This window comes from Erithacus rubecula (genome assembly GCF_903797595.1).
Source record: "Erithacus rubecula genome assembly, chromosome: 10".
NCBI classification, from domain to species: Eukaryota; Metazoa; Chordata; class Aves; order Passeriformes; family Muscicapidae; genus Erithacus; species Erithacus rubecula.
The window spans coordinates 18,883,527-18,910,145 of NC_136662.1; the positions used below are offsets into that span (position 1 = coordinate 18,883,527).

General features: G+C 54.6%; 2 protein-coding genes across 2 annotated transcripts; one reads left to right on the forward strand and one right to left on the reverse strand.

Moving 5' to 3' along the window:
- Positions 1-121: 121 nt before the first annotated feature.
- LURAP1 (leucine rich adaptor protein 1) lies at positions 122-5,855 on the forward strand. The gene is made up of 2 exons (XM_079314519.1): positions 122-393; positions 3,291-5,855. The coding sequence occupies exons 1-2, from the start codon at positions 184-186 to the stop codon at positions 3,945-3,947; spliced, it is 867 nt and encodes a 288-aa protein (XP_079170645.1). The 5' UTR covers positions 122-183; the 3' UTR covers positions 3,948-5,855.
- A 6,599-nt stretch (positions 5,856-12,454) lies between these two features.
- Positions 12,455-25,210, reverse strand: LOC306805915 (uncharacterized protein). Its single transcript, XM_079314205.1, has 3 exons — positions 24,357-25,210; positions 23,207-24,278; positions 12,455-13,446 (listed from the first exon to the last, which is right to left on the reverse strand). Exons 2-3 carry the CDS (start codon positions 23,682-23,684, stop codon positions 13,271-13,273), a joined length of 654 nt encoding a protein of 217 aa, XP_079170331.1. The 5' UTR covers positions 23,685-24,278; positions 24,357-25,210; the 3' UTR covers positions 12,455-13,270.
- Between the last annotated feature and the right edge of the window lie 1,409 nt (positions 25,211-26,619).

Sequence of the window (26,619 nt, forward strand, 5' to 3'; positions counted from 1 at the left end):
CCGCGGGGCGTGGCCAGCGCCGGCCCCGCCCCCGGCCCCGCCCCGCGCCGCTCCGCGCGCCCCGGCGGACCTCGCTGGTGCGCGGGCAGGTGGTGGCGGGGGCGGGGCCGGAGGCGGGGCCGCGGCGGGGGCGGGGCCGAGCGCGGGCCGCGGTGACAGCGCGGCCGCCGCTGCCCCACCCGCATGGAGGGCGGCGGGGAGGCGCTGCCCGCGGACCTGCGGGACCTGGCGGGCAAGGTGGGACGGCGCCCGCCCGCCGTGCTGCTGCGGGGGCTGCGGGCCGATACCGCCCCCGCGCCGCCGGCGCCGCCCGCGCCGCCCGCCACCCCCGCACCGGCCCGCGGTGCCCACCCGCCGCTCGCCGAACGCCTGCGGACGCTCCGCCTCGAGCTGGTGAGTGCCGCGGTGCCGGCAGCGCTGCCGGCCGCCCCCCGGTAACTGACCGTCCCATCCCGCGGTCACCGCAGCCGCTGGCGCAGCCGCTCGCCTCCCCCGGTGACAGTCCCGGACAGTGCCCGCGCTGTGCCTGCCTTTTGGAGACCCCCCCTGGCTCGTCCGAGTGCGGATTAACAGCCCCCGGCTCATTCCCCTTCCCCAGCCCGCGCATCATCCACCTCCTCGGCCACCTCCGTCCCTGCCCCGCTCGCACCCCCGGGCGCCGCCAGGGATCGCGGTGTCCGGTATCAGAATTTGGGGCAGGGACCTTCGCCAAGGACATGGTGGTGGATCTTCCCTCCCCCAGGTGTGACCCCCAGGGTGACAGGGCATCGCTGGAGCTCTCCCGGGGCTCGGTTCGTGCGGGGCTGCTCGGGCGGCTCGCACAGGGCTGTGCTGCGCTGCAGCCTTTCCCGGGAGTGCCGATGGAGCTTCCTCGCCTCCCTCTTTCGTGGAGGGAGCAAATGCCGGCGATGCCTGCGCCTCCGGGAAACGTGGCGAGGTTGGGCAATGGGTTCAAGTGCAGCTGGGGGAAGGGACTCTCTCTCCCACGCACGAACATGCCGAGCGGGTGGGAATGAGCGTTGTTTCCGTAGGGAAACGGGCTAAATCCGCCCGCATCCCCGGGTGCCCTCGGGGAGCTGGAGCACCACCCATCCTGAGCCCTCCACTTGGGCTGATTCAATATTCCCGTCGGTGCGAGAGCTTTCATCCTCCCTCGCTTTCATCCTCCCTCCGCAGCGGCTTGCAGGCTGCACCCTGACCGGAGGAGAAAGGTCTCTGGGACAGTGCGGTGATTGCCCTGCCCAGGTGCGAGCAGCCTCAGCCTATGGGCAGCCAGGCCTGGCTTGGGCCGGGCATTATTCATCCTGGCTCAGAAAGGCATTTCCTTGCCCTGCCCTGGCTCTTCTGGCTGGCCAGTGAGGAAGCGGGGACGCTTCACACCCAGATCAGCAGCTTGGGATTGGAACCCAGGTGCCAAAACCCAGAACAGGGCTCCCCTCATCTCCCCATCCCCATGAACAGGGACCAGAATTCACCCCCCCGCCCCGAGCAGCAGGAGACCGGCAAACCCAGTGCTCAGAGGATAAGCTGGCCTGGGAGTGGGCGGTGGGAGGAGAAATTAGCAAATTCCCACTCTCTCCTCCTGATCTGAGGAGGAAGATTTATCCCTAGGGCTAGATATCTTGAAAGGAGAAGGTGCATGAGGTTTCTTGCATGCCGGGGAGGGGAGCAGGGCTGTATCTGCCCGTGGAGAGCATGAGGAGGAGTGTGACAGTCCCCTGCACAGCTGTCCTTGGTGCGAGGTCGTGCAGTGAACTTCAGTGCATGTGGGGGAGTACAGAGAGCAGTCTGTGCTGGGTCTCCTCCCACAGAGAGAGAAGGGTTTCTTGGAGTGCAATGGTCAGGCTAGCGTGAACTAGCATCAAATTGATAGCTAACTCCAGTATGGAAAGCGAGGAGTGTTATCCCACCCTCTGCTTTTGGGTTGGCTCCCCTGGCATCTCTGACAGCTGCAGTTCTGCATGAGGCAGAGAAAAATGGGGAACCCCCACCAGGGGTTTCTAGCCCTCCTCCTCCTCCGTAGTCTCCCTGCCAAGGCCAGATGCTTTAACAGTGCGTGCAGAAAAGTCCATTGTAGGCAGTTTTTTAAATAACTTGCCTAGAAAGGAAATTTCTGCACTTGGAAGCTGGCTCCTGCCCCAATCTGGGCACATCCCTGCTATTTTTTTTTTTAAATCCAGCTTGAGAAGCATGAGGAGGGGATAGGAGGGCTGATATTGGGTCTTTACAAATCTTTGACCCTTTTTTTTTCTGTCATCTGGAGTGAGAAGTGTCACGTGCTAAAATCCTGGCTGGAGTTTTCCCAGGCTCCTTCCTCAGATGCTTCTATGGCTGTGGGAGCAGACAGGGCTCTCAGGAGGCTCTGGGGTCACCGTGGGCGGGCAAGTGACTCCAGGGCACCGGATGCTGAGGATCGGGCGCTGTGCTTGAAAATGATCCCTGGAGAGTGCATGGATTTCTGTCACAGCTTGCTGGTGCTGGGCACAGGATGTCCATGGGCATCTGCAGCCCTCAGGCTGCCTGTACATGCCCTGCAGTGGGTTTTCTCCCTTTCCCTCCATCGTGGTCTTAATTCCTTTCCTGGCAAAATATTTGCGTCCTGTGTAGGGGAAATCCAGTGGCTTTTGGCGGCCAGTATCATACAGACAGGAATGTCTTGGCACACGGGGCTTTCCATTAGGAAAACAGATGTTTCTGCAGCAACTGAGGTTTGCAAAGAGCTTCCCCAGGCTCGGAGGGGCAGGAGTCAGTGAGGCGAGTGCTGTGATCAGCAATGCCTCTCCTCCTGTTTTGGGAGTGATTTGGGTCTCCACATCCTGCCATGTGACATTGTCACCAGGCTTGGTTTGTACCCTAGAAGGTGAGAAGTAGAGGCACGAAGGGACCAGCCTGAGGAAGTGCTGGTGGTCCAGCTGGACACTTACACTGAGCAATACCTCCTCTTGTCCTGCTAGCAGCCTCCCAGGCCTTGGAGGATGCTCTGGGATCAGATCTGCATCCAATACCTCCAGTTCCTTGCTTACTCCTTGTTCCCATAGAAGACAGCAACACAAGTGCCCTGGGTTTCTTTCCCTGAGGGGGTTGGTGGCTGGTGGCAACCATAAGTTGTTGGTCGCTGATGGCCGTGTCCCCAGGTCCTGGACAGGGATGGTTCCCTGTGGGGTGTTTCCCCACACCATGCTCTTCATCAGGCAGCTTAGGAGACCTGTGGCCACCACAGTGACAGCTCTGAGGGCTGGGCTGGGACACGGAGCCCCTGACCCCGCTGTGCTCTCTCTCTGTCCCCCCAGGCTTACCTGCGAGCGGTGGATGTGAAGATCCTGCAGCAGCTGGTGGTGGTGAACGAGGGCATCGAGGCGGTGAAGTGGCTGCTGGAGGAGCGCAGCACGCTGACCAGCCGCTGCAGCAGCCTGGCCAGCAGCCAGTACAGCCTGGTGGAGAGCCAGGAGGCCTCGCGGCGGGGCAGCTGGGACAGCCTGCAGGACCCCAACGACAGGCTGGACAGCATCTCCGTCGGCAGCTACCTGGACACCCTGGCTGACGACATGGATGAGTACTCCCACAACGCTGCTGAAACTGGCACGGCGGGCAGAGCCCTGGCCAGGGCAGAGCAGGACTGGGTCAGGATCGACCCCGAGATCGCAAAGCAGGAGAAGGACAAAGAGGAGCACGAGTGGCCCCACGTGGACCTGTCCCCACCTGGGTTGCCCCAGGATCACCTGGTGGCCAATGGGTATTTGGGCCAGCAGTCCCCCTCTCTGGAACCAGACAGAGACACCAGATCTTCACCAGGGGCCAGGGAGAGGCTAGGGCAGGGAAATACAGATGGGAAGGCTCGGAAAGCTGAGGCTGACCTTGAGAACTGCAAACTCAACAGCAAACTGCACCTGGAGTACGATGCCCACTGGCGCTGGCTCCAGTCACAGGATGATGTGACATTCTTATAGCCCATGGCTTCACCTTCCCACTCCTGCTCTCCCAGCTGCCCACTCTGCTTCACTTGTCGGTGCTTGGGAGAGTTGAGGTGGCTGGAGAGGCTGGTTTGGTGGTGTTGCACTGTTTCTCTGATGGCCCCAGCAGCATTTGGTGATGCAGCCATAAGGGACTTGGGTGCCTGCCCTGCACATTTCTGGGAGAGGAGGGGTGAGGTGGGTCCTGTTAGATTTAATCCTTTGCTCTAGGGTGTTGCTTGCAGGTGGCTGGACACCCCTCTGCTGTGTTTGTTGGTGGTGGGGAAACCTGGGATCTCTCCCTCTAATCCTCAGCTTCCTGTGTGCAAAAACTGGGGACCCTTTTTGCACAATGACTACCCTGAAAGGACAGAAGACACTGCTGTGCATCCACAGCTTGGTGGCACCAGCATGCTCAGTGTGGGGCAGGACCATCTGCAGGGTATCCCTGTTGGAGCTGCCCATTTCCATCATTGTCTTCAAGGCCAGTGTTCATCCAAGGCAGAGTAGATCTGGGGTTAGGCCCCAGCACATGATGAATGCTAAAAGACCCTTCCCTGTGGGTGAAGCCCTGCCTGGTTTAGATGCCTCTGTGAAGCCACTCTGAGGTGGAGCTGGGGAGCTTCTGTCCATGCCCTGCAGAGGAAGGATGGTGATGCAGACTTCCTGATGTGATGACATGAGAACGACAAAGCACTGGGTGAGAAATGGAAATCCAGTTCTCCCAGTATTCCTGGACTGTTTTCTACCTTGGGAACAGTCCTGCAGAATCCCTGGGATGTGGCAGCACAGGGACAGCCTGGCAGAGCCTGCAGGACTCAGGCTCAGAGAGGCTCTTGCTCTGCCCTGACATGGTGTGAAGTGGTGAAGGCTGTGTTTCTCTGGCTGTGTGATGAGTGGAGCCAGGTCTGTGCCTCCTACCAGCAACCAGAAACATGAGGCTGCTCCCTTGGAGTGGATTTGCAGTGACTCTGCCCTGGAGACATCTCTGTCTTTTTAGCCTTGGCTTCTGCCCGTGCCTTTTGCTGTCCCCACCACGCCTTCCAGCACGCCCCTTGCTGGCTTGTAGAGCATGGCTTGCAGCTGGAGCTGTGAGAGCTTGGGCAGGACCTTCTGCCTTCCCCAGATGATGCAGGAAAGGACCTGAGCATCCTGATTTAAGGAGACAAGCTCTTCCACATCTGTGGATAAGCCCGGAGTGTCCTGACTTCAGAACCCACGAGTGTATCTGTCCCCAGCAGAGTGCTGTGATGGCTTTGCTCTCACCATTGTGCTGTTGTTCCCTTGCCTCTGTGGGTCACAGCTGGGATCTGTCTGCTGGGATGGTAGGAGAGAGGACATTGTCTCATGATGTCAGTGGGAAGCTAAGAGAGAGGGAGGTGACTGGCTGTGACTTTCCAGATGTGAGATGTGAGCTGGCTGTGGTTAGGTGACCAACAGGTTTGACTTCCTCTCTGTGAAGCAGCACCTTCAATGGAAATTACCCTCTGTTCTGAGAGCCCCAAGCACCCTCCCTTCCCCTGCAGATCCTCAGAACTTCCCTGGATGGATGTGGAGAGCAGGACAATACCCAAAATTCTCAGAGATGATACCTGCTGAGGACTTGGGTGAATCCCAGCAAACTGAGAGTGGGTTGCCTTATGCAACAAGCATCCATCTGCCTGCCCTGGATCAGCTGTGCTTGGCTTGCCATTCCCTGCTAGTAGCTTGTGGCTTCCTGTGTAGTTGTGCTGCTGACACGGAGCCACCATGTCCCCAAGGCTGGCTGTCCCCTGCTTTCCTGCTACCCCTGCATGCAATGAATCAGCTGAGGGTCCCTGGGGGAGACAGGGTAAGTCCTCTGGCACTGTTAAAATCATTCTCAACAAAAAATAGCTGGCTTAATAAATGTTTGTGTTTCTCCCAGGCCACGCTGTCAGTGCTTTGCTGAGCTCACTCGTGTTTCTAGGGAAAGGGGAGAATGGGATGGAATGCCCTGGAGCCTCTGGCAGCCCTGCAGAAGGGCAGGTTGAGCCCCAGCCCTGAGACAGGCACAGTCCAAGTGTCTGGGCATCTGTCCCTTCTCACATCAGTGATGAAAGTCACTTTTCCTGAAGCAGCTGGGTACCAGGGCACATCTGCTGGGAGCAAGTGTGGCTGTATTGATCTCGGCTGGACTATGTGTCAAACAGCACCTTTATTCTTCCTGCCCCATATTTCCAAGGAAGATAATTTTAGCTGTTTGCCAGCCCTGTTAGCTGTGCTGGAGTCTGCTTTCTGTGTTCTGCAGTGGCAGCTTTGACTCTTCCACTCAGGAGGTGCAGCGTGGATCAGGGTGTAGAGCAGAGGCTTCTCCAGCCCAGCTGGAGTGGGAGCAGCACAGCTCTGATATCAGGCTGTTGGGATTTGCTCCTGGGTGGATCCCTTTAAAACCACTAGAGCTGGTGCTCATGCAAACATCAGCTTTTCCAAAGCAAATGCAATCAGCTTATCCAGCCCTGCCATCCCAACCCCAGCATCCCTTCCAGCTCACAGCTTTGACACCAGAGCTTTTGAGAATGGGGAATTGCATGCTGGAGCCAGCAGGACTCAGCAGGATTTCCCCAGTTTCTGCTGGGCTGGGGTAAAAAAACATCCAGAATCATGAAGAAAAATTAGCAATAAAATGCCTGACTTATTCCTCTTACAATTCTAGACCTCAGCAGTCAGGTAAGCCTGTATTGCTGCAGAAGAACTTTTGCTGGGGCTTCTCTGGGCATGGACTCTTCAGCCTGGCTTACATCAGCCCAAGGTGCCCCTAGTCCCAAAATCTGTGTATCCCCCAAATGCCAGCCCTTGGAGCTGGGGGGGTGGTTATCTCCCTGTCTCTGGGCTGCCTGCATGAGGGATCACCCACCTTTGGGCTTTGCCCAGGCACCTGCAGAGCCAAGGTCCCAAACCTCTCCTGGGGAAACACCCCGGGGATCTGTGTCTGGCTGAAAGGTGGGTGCAGAGCACCCGTGGGTGGGAAACACCCCACAACACGGATCCACAAACTCCCTCCTGGTCTGCCTGGCCCTGACCCTGCTTGCTGCTGCCCTTGAGCTGCTCTTGGGCTGTTCAGTGCCAGTATCAGGTAAGAAAACAAGCAGATAAAGCAGGCGGGATCCCAGCCGTGCCAGAAAACACCCACCTCTGTTACAATAAAAACACCAGCAAGCCAATTTTTTTCTTCCAGATATACACAGAGATTAGACTACCTTAACGAGGCAGTAAAACACTCCAATAGCTCTCCTTGCTTGTTATTAAAATGTCCCCTGGGCTTTCCCTTCCCTGCGTGCGGCTCAGCTCCAAAAGGGCCTGTCCCCAGAGCAATGCAGCCATTTAAGTGATTTCTGCTAGTTCCTGTGGGGAGAAAGCATGAAAATACCCTTTTCTCAGGGGAAAAAGAGCATGGTCCCCATGGCTGGAAGGGAGGTGACCAAACTCCGTGGCCCCACACCACCCCATGGGCTCGCTGGCATGGGGAACACCACTGTGGGGTGACCCACGGGGTGTGTGGGTGCTAGCACAGCCTGTGGAGCTGGATCACAGCCTTCCACCCTCCTCTTATCTGGAGATTGATGCTCCCTGTTGACCCTTGTTCCCTGTGCAGCTCCCACACACCCTGCTCCTCTGTAACCCTTTCTGGGGAGCAGAGCTCTGCTTTTGTGCTGCCTGACCCATTGCAGACAGTGAGGGGCAGGAGAGGCCAACAGATGGGACAGGAAAGGCTAAATGTAGCCCCCAGCCCCTGCTCTCAGCCTGCCCTGTTTTGGCAGGGGGGATGTTCTGATGGTCTCCTGGGTGCAGGTTGCAGCTAAGTGGTGATCCCCAGATCCCCAGGAAGGGCTCCATGATGCCAAAGCTGCCTCCAGTTTAGGACAGTGGAATTCAGCCCACTCCTTTGGGGCAGGGTACCCAGGCTGGCCCTGTCACCCAGCCTGCTCCCCACAGAGCCCAGAATCCCCCAGCACTGGGTTAAAGCAGCGCAGTGCAGGATTCTTGTGTCCTTCCCACTGCCACGGGTTCAGAGATCTCCAAAGAACCTCCTACAGGTTTTGTGCAAAGAGAACAAGAGACAACTCTTTCCCTGTGCCTGTCTTCTGTTGGATCTCTACTACACCCTGGAGAAACCACACTGGACAGGGATGCTCTGCTCCAAGTGGGGTTTCCTGGTAACCTCTTGCCTCCTCTCCCCTTTTGGGAACCCTCTCCTGAGATTGTTGGTGTGTGCAGCTGAGTGATTGTGAGGCTGCTGAGCAGGGGTACACAGTCAGAGCGTGAACCAGGAACAAGCTGAGCCTTTGGGAAATGCCTCCCCAGGCTGTTTGTTCCTGCCAGGGGCTGGCAGCAGGCCAGGCCTTTGCTTTGGAGAATAATCCGCTGGCTTTGGAGCTCCCCAGCACTCCTCGGGAGTGAAAAACAAGTGTGACTGCTCAGGGACTCGTGTGGGTGTGTGGACATGGGAGGGTGACAAGGACAGGCTCAGGGCTCCATTCCCTGCCTGTTGCAACCCAGCCAGGGGCACAGTGGTGGCACAGCTCTCCCTGGGTGCTGGGCACTCACCCTGGCCCATCAGCATCCCTGAAATGCCACCTTCTTCCCACTTCATCACCCCTCGCTGGGCGAGGATCCCTCTACACCTCCCACACAGGACTGCTCAGTGCCACCCCAGGGGTGACAACCAAAGCCCATGTGTGCCCAGGAGACGTGTGCTCCTGCCACCAGCTCTGCCTCGGTCCCCAGTGGGGAGCAGCAGAAAAATCTGAATTGCTCTTCTGAGAAATTAATCTTCTTTCCCTGTCTTAGCTCAGTCTGACCTAGAAGAACCACCCCCCCCCGGGGTTGTTTGCTTTTTTTCCTCCTGTGGGGTGTTTAAAGGGAAAATTACAGCAAATGTATTGCAAAGAAGCTGTGGGAGACAGGGGCCAGGCCTCCAGCAGGGCAAAGTGGGCAGGCAGGGCTGGAATGGTTTTAGGCAGGATTTGTCAGGCTGCCCTCTCCTGTGAGACCCTCTGATCTGGGGTGGTGGGCAGAGAAGATTTAATCTGCCCAACCATGGGCAGTAAAGCACAAATAGTAAAAGGTCAAGAGCTGTGTTGGGTTCTTCCCAGCAGGGTGCAAAGTCAGGGAGATTTTTGGCTGGAGAGAAGTGGAGCTGCTGGAGGGAGAAATGGCAGTGGGAACAAAGCAGCTGCAGTGCTCGTGCCCTCCCTTGGTGGCTGGGGTGGTGACAGGGACTGGGGCTGGGTGGAAGGACAGCACTGACCACCAGGACAGGGAGAGGAGGTGAAATACACCTCTCCTAGAACCTGCTCCTGCCCCACACCAAGCCTTCCACTGCTCCACTTCACATCCCTTTTCCTCCCCTGCATGCCCAGGCATGGCAGGCACAGGGTGGGTGAGCGAAAACAGGCACCCCAGCACCAAAATGATCCTGACAAAATGCTGAAGCTCACATCCAAGGAAAGGCTTCCTCAGCCTTTAAAGCTCATCAGCTTCTCCTGGGCTGAAGGGCCAGGAACCCCTTCCCTGCTCCCTCCTTCCTCAGCTTCCCTTTTATAAAGCTGGGGGAGATAGAAAGGAAGTAAACCCCAGTCTCCTCTTGTGCCTGAGGATTTTCTTGTGGCTGTGCAGTGGGGTTGGTTCCTGTTCCACAAGTCTTGGAGGAGTGCAGGGAGGCCAGGCAGTTGTTTTGGTGCTCATCTATGTGTCTCTGTATGTCTGCCTGGCCATCCTTGTCAGAGTGCAGCACCTGTAGCTGTCCCACACCTTCTCCAAAGTCCAGAACCACCTCCAGCTGGGGTCTGTGCACCGGGAGAGAGGCAATGCTGGGAGCCAAAGGGTTTTGAGACAGTTTTTGGGCAGCAGCCCCCATTTTGGAGGCTCAGCCCTGTGTCTCAGGACAGGAGGTACAGGCAGTGTGAGCAGCAGGGATTATGGCTGCTATAAAAAGCACCAGCATCTCTCGTCTCTGCTCCCTAAGGCGCTTAGGGGAGGAAGGAGGGAATTAAAGAGCAACCTCCTGCACGGAAGAGGTGCAGGGATGGGAGCAGTCAGAACAGCCAGGCACGCTCATGAGACCCCTTCCTCCTCAGCATCCCCAAAAATCCTCCCTTGGGCAAAGAAACTCCCCCTCCACGCTCTTCCTGGGTCCCTGCTGTTGGATCACCAAAAACTTGTCCCCTGCTCAGAGGCTGTGGGGGGCAAGGAGAGGGCTGAGGGGGACAGCTGAGCCTGGAGAGGGGTCCTGGTCGGCGAGAAGAGCACATGAGGATGCTGTACCATTTGCACATCCCAAACAAAAACGTGGAGCACTTCCCCATCCTCACAGCCTCACTCATCTGCTTGGTCCTGTCCTGCCACTCTGCTTCAAAGGTCCTCTGAGGGTACTGGAGGTGTCTTCCAAAATGCAGTCAGCTGCATGGGTGCATGGCTGGACAGAAAAACACTGAATTCTTGGAGGGACAGGGGTTGTTGCAGCCAAAAGCCATGCTCTGCCTCCAATATCTGGAGGTAAAATATCTCCGTGGTCTTGGGACTCTCTGCCAGGCTCACAATCAGCCTCAGAGCTCAGCTCTCGTGTGGGGTCTGGTGACATGTGGGGACAAAGCAGGGGGAAGGCAGGTGCCTGATGATGGCAATGATGCAGGATGGGGGTGTGAAGGAAGGTGGTCTGGGAAACAGCTGTCCTCTGTGATAGGGTCAGGTTCCAGTGGGGTCAGTTCCAAAAGCAGCCATGGGGTCTTGCAGAGCCCTGGTGCCAGCCCTGGCTCCTGGCATTGCCCAGGTGTGATCTTGCAGCTCAGGGAGGTGCTTGGTGAGGTCGGTGTTTCCCCTCACCGTGGACACTGCTGTAACATCACCCAGTGCTTGGTCAGTCCTGGAGATGGACACAGCACCAGGATCCCTCCTGGCACCCCTGCAAATGGGGGGCTTCAGAGGGGCTGAGGGAAGGGGCTGAGGGCACCTCCTCGGCAGCCCCTTCCCAGCAGGGCTCAGGCTGGCGGGGCCGGTGGCCACAGGAGGGAGCTGGGCTCCTTCCTTCTGCTCCTGCTCGCAGCACGGCGGGGACAGCCACGCCAGCCCTGGCTGCGAGCTGCTGCTTGCTGCAGGAGCATCTCTTGGGATCAAACAACCCCCGTGGGACCCCGAATGGCTCAGGAAGGGAGCAAGAGCCCGCTGGAGTGGAGGAGGCTGCCTCCATGCTCAGGGAAGCCTCCAGCTCATTTCCAGCAGCGGATGGGTGATGGGGCTGCAGTGCAGATGGGTCACTGGGTTGTTGCTGCAGCCGTGGGGGGACCAGGGGTGCCCAGTGAGTGGCATGTCCCCATGGCAGGGACCATGGCAGTGCCAGGGGGAGACACAGTGTCTCACTGTCCCAGAGGCCCCTGGGTGACCCCGCTGTCCCTCCAGCCTGCTGATACTGAAAGAGCAGCTGAGCAAGCAAACCAGCCCCTCCCTGCAAAACCTCCTGTCCCCCAGGAATCTGCACCTCCCCAGTTTCCCCAGCCCACAGCCAGCTCCAGTGCTGCAGCCTTATTCCCTCATTCCCAGAGGGTGACACACTCTGCTGGGACCATCCCCAGCATCCCCCTGGTGCTGCCAGGGCATTGCTGCCCAGCTGCCCTGCACAGCCCCAGCTGCACAGGGGAAGCCTGGTAGGTGCCAGAGCAGCCACGCTACAAACCCAGCACTGAACAAACAGAGAAAAATGACGGTGGCAGAACCCTGTCTGACCGGAAATGGTTAGTTATGGGGAGAAGGTCTGAGCTACTGTCCTCCACCTTGGCTTGCTGAAAAGCCAACAAAGCCCCAGAGTGGCACTGCTGGTAATGGCTCTCATTTAAAGCTGTTGGAACAGGAGTTTGAACCACATCCATTTTCCTTAACCACTTTCAGAAGGGGAAAATGCTGTTCTGGCCCCTGCTATTGTGGTGTTGTGGGTACTGCAGGCTGGAAAAAGTCAGGACTTGTCTCCCTGAACACAGAGGCAGAAGTCTGGACCATGGCCTTTTCTCAAGACTGGCTCTATGGCACATCAGTATAACCCTGTTTTTAAGTTCAGGGAAGATGTAGAGAGTAAAGGGATCTTCAGAAGGGTGAGACACAAGGAATTAGCTGGGTTCCGTTGCCTCCACTCTGCTATACAGAGATCCTGGTTTAAAACCCTTAGTGGGGTAAGAGCTGATCTTAAAACAGCAATGAAGCCATCAGGATGCTCCTTTTCCCACATGGTTTGGGAGCTTGCCCCACACTCCATAAACAATGAGGAGCAGGGATGTGCCTGGAGTTACAAATGGGAAAGAATCTTTGGGCAGAGAGAAGGGCAGTTTTGGTTGGTGGTGCTCTGGCTGGGGAGAGGAAGGCATCCAGGGAGAAGAGGGAGGTCTCCCTGCTCACCAATGCACATGAAGCTGATCCCAGTGCAGAGCCAGCACCTCTTGGGGTGGCAAGAAGTTTGGGGGTGATGTAGGAGGTGGTCATTCTGGCATGAATTATGCAGACATATAAGGGCTATTTAACCCTATAAAGCATTTGGATTTCATGCAGATAGGTCCCTCTCCAGGGACATTCCTTAGAAAAAGGGGTTGTACCAAGTTCCAACGAGGCTGCTCCCTGTCAGGGGGTTCTGGGTTCAAGCAGAGATGTGGTGGAGGGAATGTGATGGCCCCAGGTACAGAGGAATAAAGCTCCCTGGGAAGTTTGTGCTGTCACTCTGCTGTCCCAGAGTGACACACCTGTGAAAAGGGCTGTGAGCTAGAGCTGCAGAACTAAAGGCAGGAGTGATGGCCCAGGCAGATTTGGCAGGGGGATTTGGCCCCTACTGACCTTTCTGTGCCTTTCTGCAGCTCCCAGCTCCCTGCTGTGTCCTGGGCCTGTCCCCAGAAATGCAGACACACACACATTTCTCTGCAGCCTCCTTGTCTCCTCTCCCCTTTTCCCCACCCCATTCCCACGCCACTGGACAGAGCTCCCGGCCTCTCTCCAGCTCATTTCTCTTGCAAGCTTTGCTCGGTGGGTGTATTTTGCATTTGCTTTTTCTTTTTTGCTATTCACAGGGAACAAAGAGAGGGTCACAAACCCAAGGGCAGATGTCAGGACAGGGCTGACAAGCCTGGGAGAAGGGGTGATGCCACCCACCCTGGCAAGGTCCTTAGAGGCTGATAAAACCAGGGGGAGAAGAGCTTTGCTCCACGGTGCCCATCCCTTCCTCTCCCTGCCCGGTCCTGCAAGGTGGCTGCTGCACTGTTCCACTGCTCCACCCTTCTGCTGCATCCCTCTGCTGCATCCCTCCTGCTGCTCCCTCCTGCTGCTGGTCACGTCTGCTGTGGCAGGTGGCAGGTCTCGCTGATGGCAATGACCACGTCCTGGGGCTGGCGCTCGCGGTGCCGCGCCGCCTCGGGCATCTCGCTCATCTCGTTGACGCTGTTGCTGATGCAGTTGATGTCGCTCTTGTTGCTGTTGTCATCCGGGCTGGGGCCAAAGATCCAGTCTGGAGGGGGGAAAAGCACAAAGCAAGCCTCTGGTTAGCTCTGGCTGTTCCCAGAAAATTGCTGCTTCCTGCCACACCATACCTCTAGTTCTGGGTGCTTGCCCCTCCAGGAGTGTCCCTTGCCCACCCCTGCCCCTTCAGCTCCCTCCACTCCCCTGGTGCTGGGATCTCTGCTCTTCCCAGATCTGGGCTGGTTTTCAGGCTGCTGGTTTCTGGAAGCCCTCCTGGCTTAGGCAGATGAAATCACTCTGTTAATCCCAAAAATGAGAGTGGAGTGCCTCCAAAGTGAAGCACACATCTGGGGTCTCTAGCAATGTATTTCCTAAAGTGGGGTTTTGCTGTCAGACAGAGTAAATGATTAAATAACTATGTGACATCCAAACAGGGCTGCAGACATGGCTAAGACAGGGCATTTTCTGCCTTGAGAGAATGTTACAGCCATGCCAGGGCCTCAAACCCTCCATGGCAGCTTTGGGGCTGTGCTTCTTGCTGGTCACCAGAGCATCAGGACCTGGCTCTGAGCTGATCCAGCCACCGCCACAACCCTGAAGGTGACTGATCCCCCTCCATAATAGTGTCACTGCTGGATGACAGCATGGCTGGACCATCTTTTGCAGCACAAGGTGCTGCAGCTGAGTGAAAGCAGGTGCTGCTGTTTCCCAAACAGCTGTCTTTTAAAAAATTTGACTGTTAGGGCAGTAAGAGGCCATGCCATGCTGAGATGGGAAGGCACCAGCAATGAGGATACCAAAACTGGGGAAAGCCAGGCAAGGGGAGAGAAGCCCCAGGACCTTGTGGCTGTGGGCAGTGAAGCACCAGCACCACTTTGCTATCAAAATAAAGCAATAAGTGGCTCTCAGGGGCAGGCAAAAGGACCAGCCTGGTTTTGTTGTTCCTGAGGAATTCTGCTTATTTGCCACTGGACCTCACAGAATACAATTTGTCTCCTTTGTGAGGTGGGCTATTTTCTGTCCCTACAGGATATTTCAGTTATGACTCTTCAGCAGAGGACACAGTCTTCCTGATGGAGCAGGGACACAGAAATTCCATCCCAGGAAGATTATGTCTTTCTCATGGGCTGTGGAAAAAAGTTTTGCAGCAAAACTCTGACTGAATGATGGCAAATGCCAGAGTGGAATGCCAGGTGTGAAGTGAATGGAAAATCTCATTTCTTGGCTCACCAGTGGTGTCCGGACATTTCTTCAGATGTGAGCAGAGACACAGGAATGGCCTGTGGGTCTCCTGTGCTCAGTGTGTGCACTGTAGGTCAAATTTTGGGCTTTTTTGAGAGCTCCAAAGCTTCTCCTTATATATATATATATATATATATTTTTTTTTTAATTTTAAACAAAAGCCAAAAGTTCTGGTGTTTTTGCAATGCAATGTTTGATTTTTTTTATCCAGCCTGAAGCCATTTGGCCACCCCATCCCCAAGAGAGCAGAACATGACTTTCAGGATGATGCTCATGCTCTGGAGCCAGGGTAGGTGAGCACCCTGCCAGGGGGACTGGACAGGGAGTGGAGGGGGTTGTGCCCCATTGCCAGCATGGGCTGGCTGGAGGAGGGGGCTGTCTCCAAGGAGGGTAGAGCTCTTATCACACTGGGCACAGGCAACATGTCCTGAGAGTGACTGTTTTTCCTTGGTTTTCCTATTTTCTTCACCTTCATCACTACACTAGCAAGGTTTGCTGGTTGTCCAGCAGGAAAGGCAGGAGAAGAACCACCACAGTTCCCTCAGCCACCGCAGTGCTGGCAGCAGTGATTGGGAAACTCAGCAAAGAATTGGTGCAAAGGTTTTTGGGGAGCCCTGTGTCTGCCCTGAGTCTCAACCAGGACATTTAGCTTTCCCTGGCATAACCCACAGCCCCCACCAGAGACTGGGCTCCCCATCACAGCCCTTCCCCGAGGAAAACCAGCCAAGCCCAAAAGGCTCATTTAGGGATTTTTGCCTTTATAGCTTTGATTTGGCTTGGCTTTACTGGGTTTAGACTAAAGGCCAAACACTCCACCACCTTCTTGCTAGTCTGGCCCTGTCTGGTCCATCCCAGACAGAGTCTCTAGCCCCCAAGACCTTGCAGGCTCCTCCAGCCCCCACACAGCTGCTTGCAGGGAGGAGAATCCAAAGGCAGTAACAAGATTCCCTCCTACAAATACTATTAAAGTTCTCAGCTTGCTTTCCTTGGCGTCAGTCATAAAACTCCAGTGGGAGCAGCAGGGAAGAAGGGGAATAACCTGTAGAAAAAGGGAGTGATGGGTCCTCAAATGTCTCAGCAGCCACTGGATAAGGATTGCTGTGTGCAACAGGAAGCAAAGAGAGTTGCATGCCTAGGGTTGTGAGTTGGGGTAAGTGGCATTTGGTGGCCAGATGATGAACCAACCCCTGGTGACATTTGTGGGCAGGAGAAGAAGAATCAAGCAACTGGATGAGGCACTGTGGTAAAGGCAGAAATGCAGGGGATGGCTGTTTAGGGAGAGCACCAAGGGCACCAGCAAAAGCCTTTTGCATGGGAAAAGTGTCACAGTTTGTTGTCAGCAAAGGGGATGTGGCTGGCCAGGGTGCTGGGGAAGGTGGCTCCTGTGGGGCTGCCACAGTAACTCCTGGTAAGAGCAGGCTGGATTGTACGGCTAATCCCAACTACTGCTTCCCTGGGAATTATTTCTGGAGCCTGCTGGATCTAATTACCCAGTAATCTGCAGGAAGATGTAATTAGGCTGTCATTAGAGGGTATTTACTGCGATGCCTTTATGATTTGACTGTGTAAGTAAGGAGTGAAGTAATTACACAATTACATGTTATTTGTGGCCATTTATGGCCTGTAACTTCAGCGTGTTGCCATGTGTGGAAGAGGGGAGCGAGGCCCTGTGGAGCTGGCAGAGGATTTCCTGCCAGCAGGACCCTGGAGAAACAGCCATAAAAATGTCAGCGCCCTCATGTCCCCTGCCAGCCACCGCCAGCTCCGTCCCAGCCACGCTCCATCCTCCCCAGTTCCTCCCTCTGGCTCCTCTCAGTTTGTGGGTGAGAAACCAAGGTCTCCTGGGGTCACCATGGTGTGTCTGGGGAGGGATGAGGGAGAAGAGAGAGGAGAGCTGCACATCTTTGGCGTCAATGGGATTAAAGTCGCTCTGATGCGGAAGGAACTTTGCAGGGGATGGGAGGCACAGCCTCATGTTGTACGCAAGCACAGGCTGGAAACCTTGGCTGATGAACCCTGCAGGGAGGGGTAATCAGGTGATGGGGAGGCCAAGGGCTGGGAGCCAAGGCATGGTCACTGGCCAAAGGGAGATGCAGCCCTCAGCACCATGTCAGGTATTTCTCTCTCCATCACTTACAGCTGGCAGGGGGGATGCATGAAAAAATATGAAAAAATAGACACAGCAAGGAAAAAAAATCCTCTTTTGGATCTAAGCCTACATATGGGTTCACACAATCTCCAGCCAGAAGCTGAGCAAAGTTAGGCTGAACCTAATGACACCTAATGGACCTGGGACAGATGAGGGCAGAGCTGGGGTGAGCAGAGATCACACAGTGTGCACATCCACACCCAGCATAATCACACTTTGGAGATAAGAAGAAGCATTGCCTGGCCCTACCCAGCCACTGGAAGGAGCTCATAACACATGCTGTAAAATCCAGGGCATGCACATGGTGTGTAGGGAATGTCTTGGATAAAAGAGAGAGACAAAGTGACTTTCTCAGCCAGGCTGGGGAGCAGCATCTAACCCAGAGACACCTCTTCCTGCTGGTCAGGTGCTGCTGACGCTCAGGGAGCCTGCTGGGGTCTGCAGGGCCAATGGAGAGTGGGAAGTGCTGAGGTGGGCTGAGATCAATACAGAGCGATTGATCCAAAGCAGCTGGAGAGAGGAGATAGAGCAGACTGGGCAAATCAAGAGCAACGGAATAGCTACTGTTGTTATTATTATTACTATTATTATTATTATTATCCCCAAGTAGCAGGGTGATGTGGCACAAAATGCCCCTGCACCTCCCTGGCTCCGTCCAAGTGTTTGACAGCACTCCTGGAAGCAGGACCCCTGGGATATTCTCTATTTTTGGGGACAGAAAAACACTGGGGTTGCCCAGATGTCACAGCGTGCCCTTCCTGTACCAGCATGAGGGCTGGTCCTTGCTCAGAAAGCCCTGACAGTGCAGGCAGCAGGCAGCAGCCTCCTGTTGTCTGGGTGCACAGGGTTGCCCTGTACACAGTGTCACCCCAAGGAGGTGGCCTGGTCCCCTGCATGCGTTGCTGGCAGGGTGGGATGTCTATGAGGCACTTCAGCTGCTGAAAAACAGACATCCCAAGCAGAAGAGCAGAAGGGGGTGGGAGAAAGGGCTGAAATTTAAATGCAGGCTGGTGAGTGAGACATTCACAGTCCCTGTAGAGATGGAAACAGGAAAGGAAGGGCCAACACGTTCGATGAACAATCAAACTCGTGCTCTAGTTTTGCTTTAAATGGAGCTGGGTGTGAAAGCAGATGCTAAAAAAGATCTTTTCCCATCAGCAGGAGCAGAAGCACCTCTTTCTTTGAAAGAAAACTTTGACCCAGCAATCATATTGTGCTCTGCAGCAAGGCAGGGCCAGCTCTGGCCGGAGCATTCCTGATGGACATGAGTTCAAGGGTATCTCTCATGTCTTTGACATGGTGCAGCAGTCACAGCTGGGCATCACATCTGTCTCGTTTGCAGGACAGACTCTTGATTTTTGATTAGCAAAATCAACAGATAACTCCCAGATTTGTTCTGATAGAAAATCTATGTCTGGCCCTGGCAACAGTAATTTGTTAGAAACCCTCCTTTCCTCCTCAGATTCACTTATTTCTAAATGAATTTGATGTTGGAGTTTGTTCTTCCTTCCCTGTTTTGCAGAAATTTCTCAGCTTTGCTGTGCTGGCTGAGTCAAAATCGTCCTGCACCCCTAACAGCATGAGTCCTCTGCTTTGCTGATGGACAGGTAAGGACACTGTCCTCTGCAGAGCTGTTGCCAGCATGAACCATCTGGTGGCAAAAGGGGTGACATGGAAAAGGCATTCAATTAATTATGATATTCTCTTAAAAACAGCTTCTCTGCACCAGAGCAAGCTGGACCAAGCCTGCATTTGATCCCAGTCCCATCCATCAGGCAGCATTGCTGCTCCAGAGAAGGCTCTGAGAGGTGGTGACTCAGGTGTGGTAGGTGGGAGGCAGTCATGCTCCTGGGGGTGGATATTTGCTACCCATATCTTCCAGAGGCAAAATGTGAGGAGCTCGGCTTGGTTTCAGCTCAAGGAAGACCAGGCCTTGCAGGGCAGCAGACAAACACAGCCCTCACCCCGAGGACTGGCACCACCCATCCCTGGACCACAGGACTGGAATGGGAAGGTTGATGTGGGATGCATCCCTGCATCCCTGAGGCCTTGGTCCATGCTCAGCAGTGTGTGCTGGAAGCTGTCCCTCTCCTCCAGCTCTGAGCTCCAAAGGTTTGGCTGCAAGTGCAGCTGTCCTGGAGGGAGCCCTTTGTGCAGGGCCAGAGCAGTGTGGCTCATTGTGCAGCCAACAGCCCCAGCCTGTGCATGGTGAATTATCCTATAGCAGCACTGCTTCCCTAACCACCTAAGGAATTCCTGATGCACCCCATGCACCAGAAGGGAAACAGGCAGGGGATCATTGTCAGAGGTGGGTTAGCACCGAGATGGGAAACAGAAGGGAACCTGACGTGGTTTCTGCCCACAACTTTGGGAGGCGAAGGAATTATCCTCAGAACAGAGCTTGAAAAGAAGATATATAAGCCCTCTGTGATGGACCTAAGACTGTCAGCAATCCCTGCCGTGGGCTGAATTATCCTCAGAGCCCTGTGGTTCTGTGTGGAGCAATTAGAAGTGGATCCCGTGTCCCTGCAGGATCACCCAGCAGCTATTTTCAGCAATGCACAGTTTCCTTGTTCAAGGAGACCGTTTCCTAAAGAAGCCTGAAATGTGGAGGTTGGAGATAAGGCTGGAAAATAAAAATATGACTGGTGGGTCAAAAGGGCAAAGAGAAGAAAGGCCCTGCTCCAAGGATGGCGCAGGGTTCTGAGCAGTCCCAAAGCACAGTCCTGCCAGTGTCAGTGAACCTGCCCTGCCCTGCCCCAGCTGCGCATCTGCCTTGGACCCATTCCCAAGGGAAAAGTTCCCTGCAAGGTCTCTGGAGCTGAGCAGCCCAGAGGTGAGCTTGGCTGAAGCGGGTGACAGCAGCCAGGTCTCCCTGCCGGGCGCTGCTCCCACGCAGACCGTCCGGCCCTTCCCGTGCGGCTCCCGTGCAGCAGCGAGATGCTCTCCCCATTCTCGCTGACCGCACGCGTGCAGTCTCCATGGCAACAGCTTTGTTTCCAGTCAAACTTTTTATTTTTTCCCCCTTTTCCTCCATTTTAATTTTTTTTTTTTTTTTTTTTTTTTTTAATGTTTAAATGAGAGCGATATTCAGCGAGCTGCTGGGCACGGAGGAGGGAGGGCGGGCTGATTCCCGAGGATTGCAGTAATTAGGCGCCTCGTACATTGGTGACAGCCTTGTCATTTGCCAAGCCAGCTCTTCGCTGCAGCGCCGGCTCTGGCAGCTCTCCAGCGCTTCCGAGTTAAGCAGCTTTCCAAATGCTTCGACCCAATTTGCCTTAACTGGTGGTGGGGTCTGAGCTGTGCTCACGCAGGAGCCTCCCTCCCACCCTCCTCGGGGGCTCACATCCAAACCCAGGCAGAGATATCTCACGAGTTTTGGGAGAGCCAAATTGAGACTTGGTCAGCTTGGAGCAAGCAGGAGGGACTGGAGAGAAATTAAGGTGGCCAGGAAGAGCTGAAGAGGAGCACTTTCAGAGCCCTGTTATCCATATTCAGGTGCTCTGCCTTCCTACTCTCCAGCAACGCATCTTTCCTCCTTCTCCCATTTTCCACTCTTCCCCAGCCTGCTGGGCATCACAGCAGTGTCCATGTCCCCCAGGGGATGCCTGGGTAAGCTCTAATTGATTTTTAAAGAAGCATCTGCTAGAGAGGTGTCAGTGTCTCAAAAACCCATTTAGATTTCCCAAGGAAAAAAATCTTGGCAGCATCCTGAGAACCCCTTCACCATCTGAAACTGAGCCCAGCACCTGCTTCTCATTGTTCCTGTGGGGGCAGGGGCTGGGTGATGCTTTGACCCCCCAAGCCGTGTCCGACAAGCTGTCATAATCATCCCTGATGCCTCGAGTGACTGTTTAAAGCAGCGATTAACTATTCCCACTTTAATCTCCCTGAAACAGGCTCCAGCCCTTTGGCATCTTATTTCCATCTCTCCCTGTATATTTCTGAAAATGATTAGTGCAGAAATGCTGATAGCAGAGGCTGGAGCTGCTGCTGAGTATATAAATCTAGGCATTGTGTTAAAGCAGCTAATAGAGCAGCTTCTTATTTACTATCCCTTGGTCTCTCTGTCCTGTCCCTAAAGTAATTTTATGCAATTTTATTTCATTCAAATGAAACCTTCTCTTTAAGGCTGTTCCTTGGCAGTGTTAACAAACATGGTCTCGTCTGCTCTCCTCCAAGGACTGGATCATTTTAAGGGTATAAACTGTGTGAAGATGGGCCTGGAGTGCTAACTAGGATGAGCTGGAGGCAGCCTTTGGCACTGAGGGGTGCTGCTGGAGTTTGGGAAATGCCTTCTCCTCTCTGCCTGGAGGGGGAAGAAGCTCACATCTGGATTTCTGACCCTAACTTGGCGAGATATTGCCTCCACTTGGGGTGGTGAGGATGCTTTGCCCTCAGCAAGGGGTGCTAAACTGGGAAAAGGCTTTTTCCAAAGTGGCAGGAAGCAGCAGACCCCAGTGCTATCCCTGTGCTTGTCCAGCCCCTGGGATGGCCGTGGTGCTGTGGAAGTCCCTTTGCAAAGGGCTTTGCAAGAGAAAGGGCACCCTGCTGACCTCATCCCACACAGAGGATGAATTTAAAGGTCACCAGGGAACATTGGTGCCGAGTTGGAAGCAGCATATCAGGGGCCCAGGTGCCCCCCGACTGCAGCTGCAGCCCCCTCAGTGCCTGGAGGGCCATGGCATTTCTGTGGATTTTGCCCTGCCTTGGAGTACTCGCCCAAGGGGTGGTTTTGAGCACCCACATCTGTGCTCTCCTGCATCAGGGACTGCAGCAATGGGGGCAGGGGTGTCTGCTCTGCTGGGGCACTGGGAAGTGGACTGACCTGGTCCTTTGAACATCTGGGGGTATATTTTTAGGTGCTGTCCCCACTGCCTACCTTTGTGGGAAGGCAGCACTAAATTAGATGAGTGGCAGAGCAGGTGATGTTGCAGCCCCAGCAAGCTCCTGATTAAGTGTTAAATTTAACACTTAAAGACAATATATCCGCTCCCTCCCATCTGGAGTGAAGAAAAACTCCTCAGCAGCAGCTCCCTGCTGTTTTCCAGGCTCAGCCCATGACCCCAAGTACTGCTCCCTGCCAGGAGGTTTGACCTTTCTTGTCCCAAATAACTTCTCTCTAAATCCCTGTGTCCTGGATCTGCTGGCCCTTGCCTGGTCATGACCCTCTGCCCAAAGGACTTGGCTTGCCCTCCCCTCAGCAAGGCATGGGGGCTGTCCACCCACAGGCACTGGATGGAGTTTTGGCTGGTGTGTGTCCCTGTGTCCCAGGAGCAGGGAGATAAAGCAGAATCATGAATGAACACGTGGATTTTGTTCTAGAGGAGTGTGATCTCCCTCCCCCTGCAGAGACAGAGCCTGCAGAGCTTCAACCCTGACTGGGGGTTAGGCTCAGAGCAAGGCTGGGCAAAGGGATTTCAGCCTCACTTCCCTGTGCAGGAAATGGGTCCCAGAGCTTTTTGGGGATGTCAGGAGCCAGGAGCTTCAAGCCCTCTGGGGATCCTTTCTGGCTCTCTGTCCAAGCTGAAAAAATTGTCACTAGGATACTGTAGCAAGGTCCTGACCCCCAAAAGGACATGATGGCTGTCAGGGTGTAGGGGCCAAAAGTACCAAAGATTCAGATGGGAATTGGGCACGTTTGCACTCCCCAGCACAATCAGCCTTACAAATTATGGGGCAAGGAGCAAGAGTACCACTGAGGGCTCGTCATAAACAGTCAAGCACCTCTGCCTGCACTCTGCTCTGCCTGACCACAGCAGCCAGCAGTGTCTGTGCTCTCGGCCCCGATGGGACAGCATTCATCAGCAAGAGGATGAAACCAAAGAGGAGGAAGCCAAATCTCAAAAAAATGGACTCTCTTTGGGCTGTCATTGCATGGATTTGTTGCAGGGGTTCTGATGGCTGTTCTAAGCCATCAAGGGAACCAGGCTGCTGAGCTGTGTTTCCTAGGAGTTTGTGTGCTCTCCGGTGCCTAATAAGGGGTTAAGCTCATATGGCAGATTTTTTTTCAGTATGCACTAGTGGGTTGTTATCCTGTGCTCAGGTATCTGTTGCCATGAAACTTTTCGTGTTGGAGATCTCTAATCCAAGCTCAGTAGAAACTGGCCAAGGGATTTTACAGTCATTTGGCAACACAGACTCACGCACACACATTTAAACACATGAACACAGACACATGATCTGCTCCTTTGGGAAGGGGGCTAAACCCAAGGATTTTCTCTGGTTAGGTGGTCAACACAGAACTCAATTTAGAGAACACAGCATACAAAATAGACTAACACTCTTGCAAATGTGAAAGGGTCAAGGCTTGGTCTAAACCCTACCCAAATCAAAGGAGAGACGCAAGGCAGCTCATCCAGGCTTGGCACCGCTCTCTTTTTGGCCACAAGCACACAAGTGTGAAGCCCACACTCACCTACAAAGTCGTAAATGAGGTCCTTGATGAGATGCCCGACGATGGCATACGCCACTGCCACCACCACCAGGGCTGCCATGAGGAGGTAGAGGACAGCCTTGGGCAGAGGAATGGCATCTCGAGGAGGGGGTTTGTACTCCTTGTAGAGCTGGTCATTGTCCGAGTATGAGTACTGGAACAAGTGGTCCAGGCCAGCTGTGAAGTTGCTGGAGTTCATGGACTGGCTATTGGACAGGTAGTTGTCCTGTTCGGGGTCCTGGAGGACACTTACCACTGAGCTGGTGGTGGCTTCCACTTGCTGTACCAAGTTCAGAGTCTTGTTAACGCTGGGAAGGATTTGGGAAAGGAAAGTGCTCCAATCTTTGATGGCACTGATGTTGCAAATAATCATAATTGCAATGAGGAAAGAGGTCTCCAAGCTCAAGAGACTTAAAAGGGAGAGAAAGAGGTGAGAATTGCTGTGCTTACACCAAACCATGTACTGCAAAGCGGGCAGAGAAGGTCTGGATGGGGTATGTTTCTCATTTGCAAATTCTTACATGATCAGGTAGGGATGCATCTGTGGTACCTCGGTCTCACTCCTGCAAATGCCCGCAGAAAACCCCTACGGGCATGAAGTTCCTTAGGAAAAAGTAGGTGCTGGAATGATTTTGACCGATATCATTTTTGTTCCTCAGCCGCCTCTCCCTTATGCTACTCACAGATGACAACCGGAGAGACAGGATCCTGTAGATATTTTCAGTCATCTGGAAAAGAAAGATAAATTGCCCTTCTCCAGTTTTTTTCTTTTTCTTTCTTTTTCTTTCTTTTTTTTTTTTTTTTCAGAGGCGATGGTCCTTGGAAAGACAGAAGTGCCCCCTCGGCTGTGCCCCTGGCTCGGTCAGGCGCAAGGTGTGCGGTGCGGTCCTGGCTCTCCCGTCAGCGCTGCCCAGAGCGTTCGCAAAGGAGAAAAATGTTCAGACCCCACAAAGTTCAGCTGCTCCGCTGTGTGACGGGGCCGGCGATGCGCAGCTCCTGCCCATTCCGGCTTGGCTTTCAGCAACTTCTTTTACCGGCATCTCCCGATCGATTCCTTTAAAAAACAGAACCAAGTCAGAGACAACGAGCAGAGAGTCAGAGAGCCCAGCACCCAGTCGGTCTCGGCTTTTACCTGAAAGACTTTTCCAAGCGAGCAGATCCCGTCGCCTGATGCTCCAGCTTGTTTTCTCCAGGCAGCGCTCCCTGCGGAGCTCCCCGCCCGCAGCCGCCGATGCGGAGCCGCTGCCCGGAGCCGAGTGCGGGCTGCCGGTGCACGCGTGTGCGTGTGAGTGCGGACACTCCTCCCCGCTCCTTCCCTCCCGTCCCTTCTCCCGGCTCTTCCCAGCAGCGAGGGGGATTAGCAGCCGGGAGCTTGGCTCCAAAACTCCCAGCGTGCTGGGAAGCAGGCGATGCGTGCCCTCCGCCGCTGCTCCCCGCGGAGTTAATCCTTTCGATGACAAAAGATGAGCTTTGATCCGTCTGCTGGATGTTCCCGGCGAGGTGCAGGGGAAGGTTGGGAGCAGCCGGAGCGCTCGCGTGGGTCCAGCCTTAGGCGGGCGCTGAGCTCAGCCTTTGTCTGGCAGGAATCACATGGCGGGCGCTGCCGGCAGCGGGGGGGACATGACCGGCATCAGTGACCCCACCGCCGGCATCCCGGGGCAGCGATGCTCCCCGCGGCCCCGCGCCCTCCCCGCAGCCTCCGCACGGCAAAGTTTGGGCATCGGAGGGATGACTCCGTGCAGAAAGAACGGAGGGCTCGAGGCTGAGCTCCCTCACCACCTCCCCTCCCTGCTAAGCTGTCTGTGCCAACTGGTAAGAGCCAGCCTGTCCTTGGTCACCTTGATAATGGTCTTAGACTGGTTCATGCTCCCTACAGGTACATCTCCTCATCTGCCTTGGTGGTGGGATCTCTGGGATCACTGAGTTGCTGGCTTGGTTTGAAGAAGGCAGTGGGACATATTTAAAGAGGAGGAAGAGGAAATCTTAGAAAGGGGGAAATTGTCTTTCTCTATTTGGAGGTGAAAATAAATCACAGCCCCACTTTTCTCCCTCCCTCTCTCTCTCTCTCTCTTTTTTTTTTTTTTTTTTTTTTTTTTTTTTTAAATGCTGCTTCCCTATGTAAGAAACAGCTGTCACAGGGGCAAGAAAATCACTACATTAGGCCTGAAAGCAGCCAAATGGAGTTTCTGAGAAATAATAGCAAAAGATTAACTTTGTGTGTGTGCATGTGTGTGTTACCAGCCAGCAGCAATCCTGCCAGCTGCCTGGGGGTTGGAAGAGTATAGAAAAAAATGACAACATCTTCTGTACAGTAATATCACCAGGGTTTGGGTTGGTGATGGACAGATTGTACCAGCCCAAGAGCAAAGAAAATGTGGAGAAAGAAGGTCTTCTGCCCTCCCTGGAATGAGCATGGACCATGTCACAGTCACTTCTGATTCCCAGGATCATTGAACAGCATCCTACAGTTTATTCTCCCAAGTGACAGAGCTGTGACTGGTTACAGAAGGATATCTGGGCAGCTGTATGGATACATATCCTGCAGTGGGATAGGTCCTGATGCCCCCCTGCCCCAGCATCTTGATGTCCAGAGTTGGAGCTGCTCTGTCTCCACATCATGAAGCTGCAGAGCTGCTTTGAGGGCCAGGGTAGGAGTCAGGAGCTAAGGGCAAATGGCTCCTCTGTCAAATTCTCAGTCCTCCCACACCAGATTTTATCCTTCCAAGATGGAAAATATGGCAAGGTTATTTTTTTTATAAGAGCTTTTCAATGTGAAATGAGTTTTGGGCTCTGTGCAGGGGTGGCACAGTGCAGTCTGGCTTTGCTCTGCTCAGATGCACATCTTTTGCCTGGGGTTCTTAGGAGGAAAAGAACAACCCCCAGAACATGGCCATGGTTGTTGGGGACTGAAGCTGCTCCAAAGCTGTACTTTCACCACAGCTGCTTGGTGTTAGCAGTTGCCATGGCACCAGTGCATCAACCAGAGGGAACAGGAGAGCATCTGGTCCAGGCTGACCCATCCCTGTGCCTGGCTTTGGCTGTGGCTGTCCCAGGCAGGCTCCCACCCTGTTGTACCCTTTTATTCCCAGGAGGGGATGGAGCTGAGTGATTTGAGGTAAAGGGTTTGCAAAGGTGTGTGTACCTGGGGAGATTAATCAGAGCTGAGGGCAACAGGGGCAGCTCTGTGTGTGCCTGGGGACAGCTGGTGACAACAGCCCAGACCTCACTCCAGTGGGACACAGTGCAAACCCCCTCAGTTTCCTAGACCTTCATTGAGTACCTGTGGGAAGAGGCTGGAAAAGCACTTGGGGAAGCTCTGAGCTCTGCTGCAGGCACTGACTCCATTAAAGGGGCTAAGGGCAACACCAAGAAATACTCCCCCACCATTTGCATTT

Bases quoted from the DNA above. Each gene is read 5' to 3' on its own strand.
- LURAP1 (XM_079314519.1), top strand. From the start codon at position 184: ATGGAGGGCGGCGGGGAGGCGCTGCCCGCGGACCTGCGGGACCTGGCG. The intron at 394-3,290 runs GTGAGTGCCGCG...CTGTCCCCCCAG, and splicing joins GGACGCTCCGCCTCGAGCTG to GCTTACCTGCGAGCGGTGGA.
- LOC306805915 (XM_079314205.1), bottom strand. From the start codon at position 23,684: ATGGTTTGGTGTAAGCACAGCAATTCTCACCTCTTTCTCTCCCTTTTA. The intron at 13,447-23,206 runs GTGAGTGTGGGC...TCCCCCCTCCAG, and splicing joins CCTCATTTACGACTTTGTAG to ACTGGATCTTTGGCCCCAGC.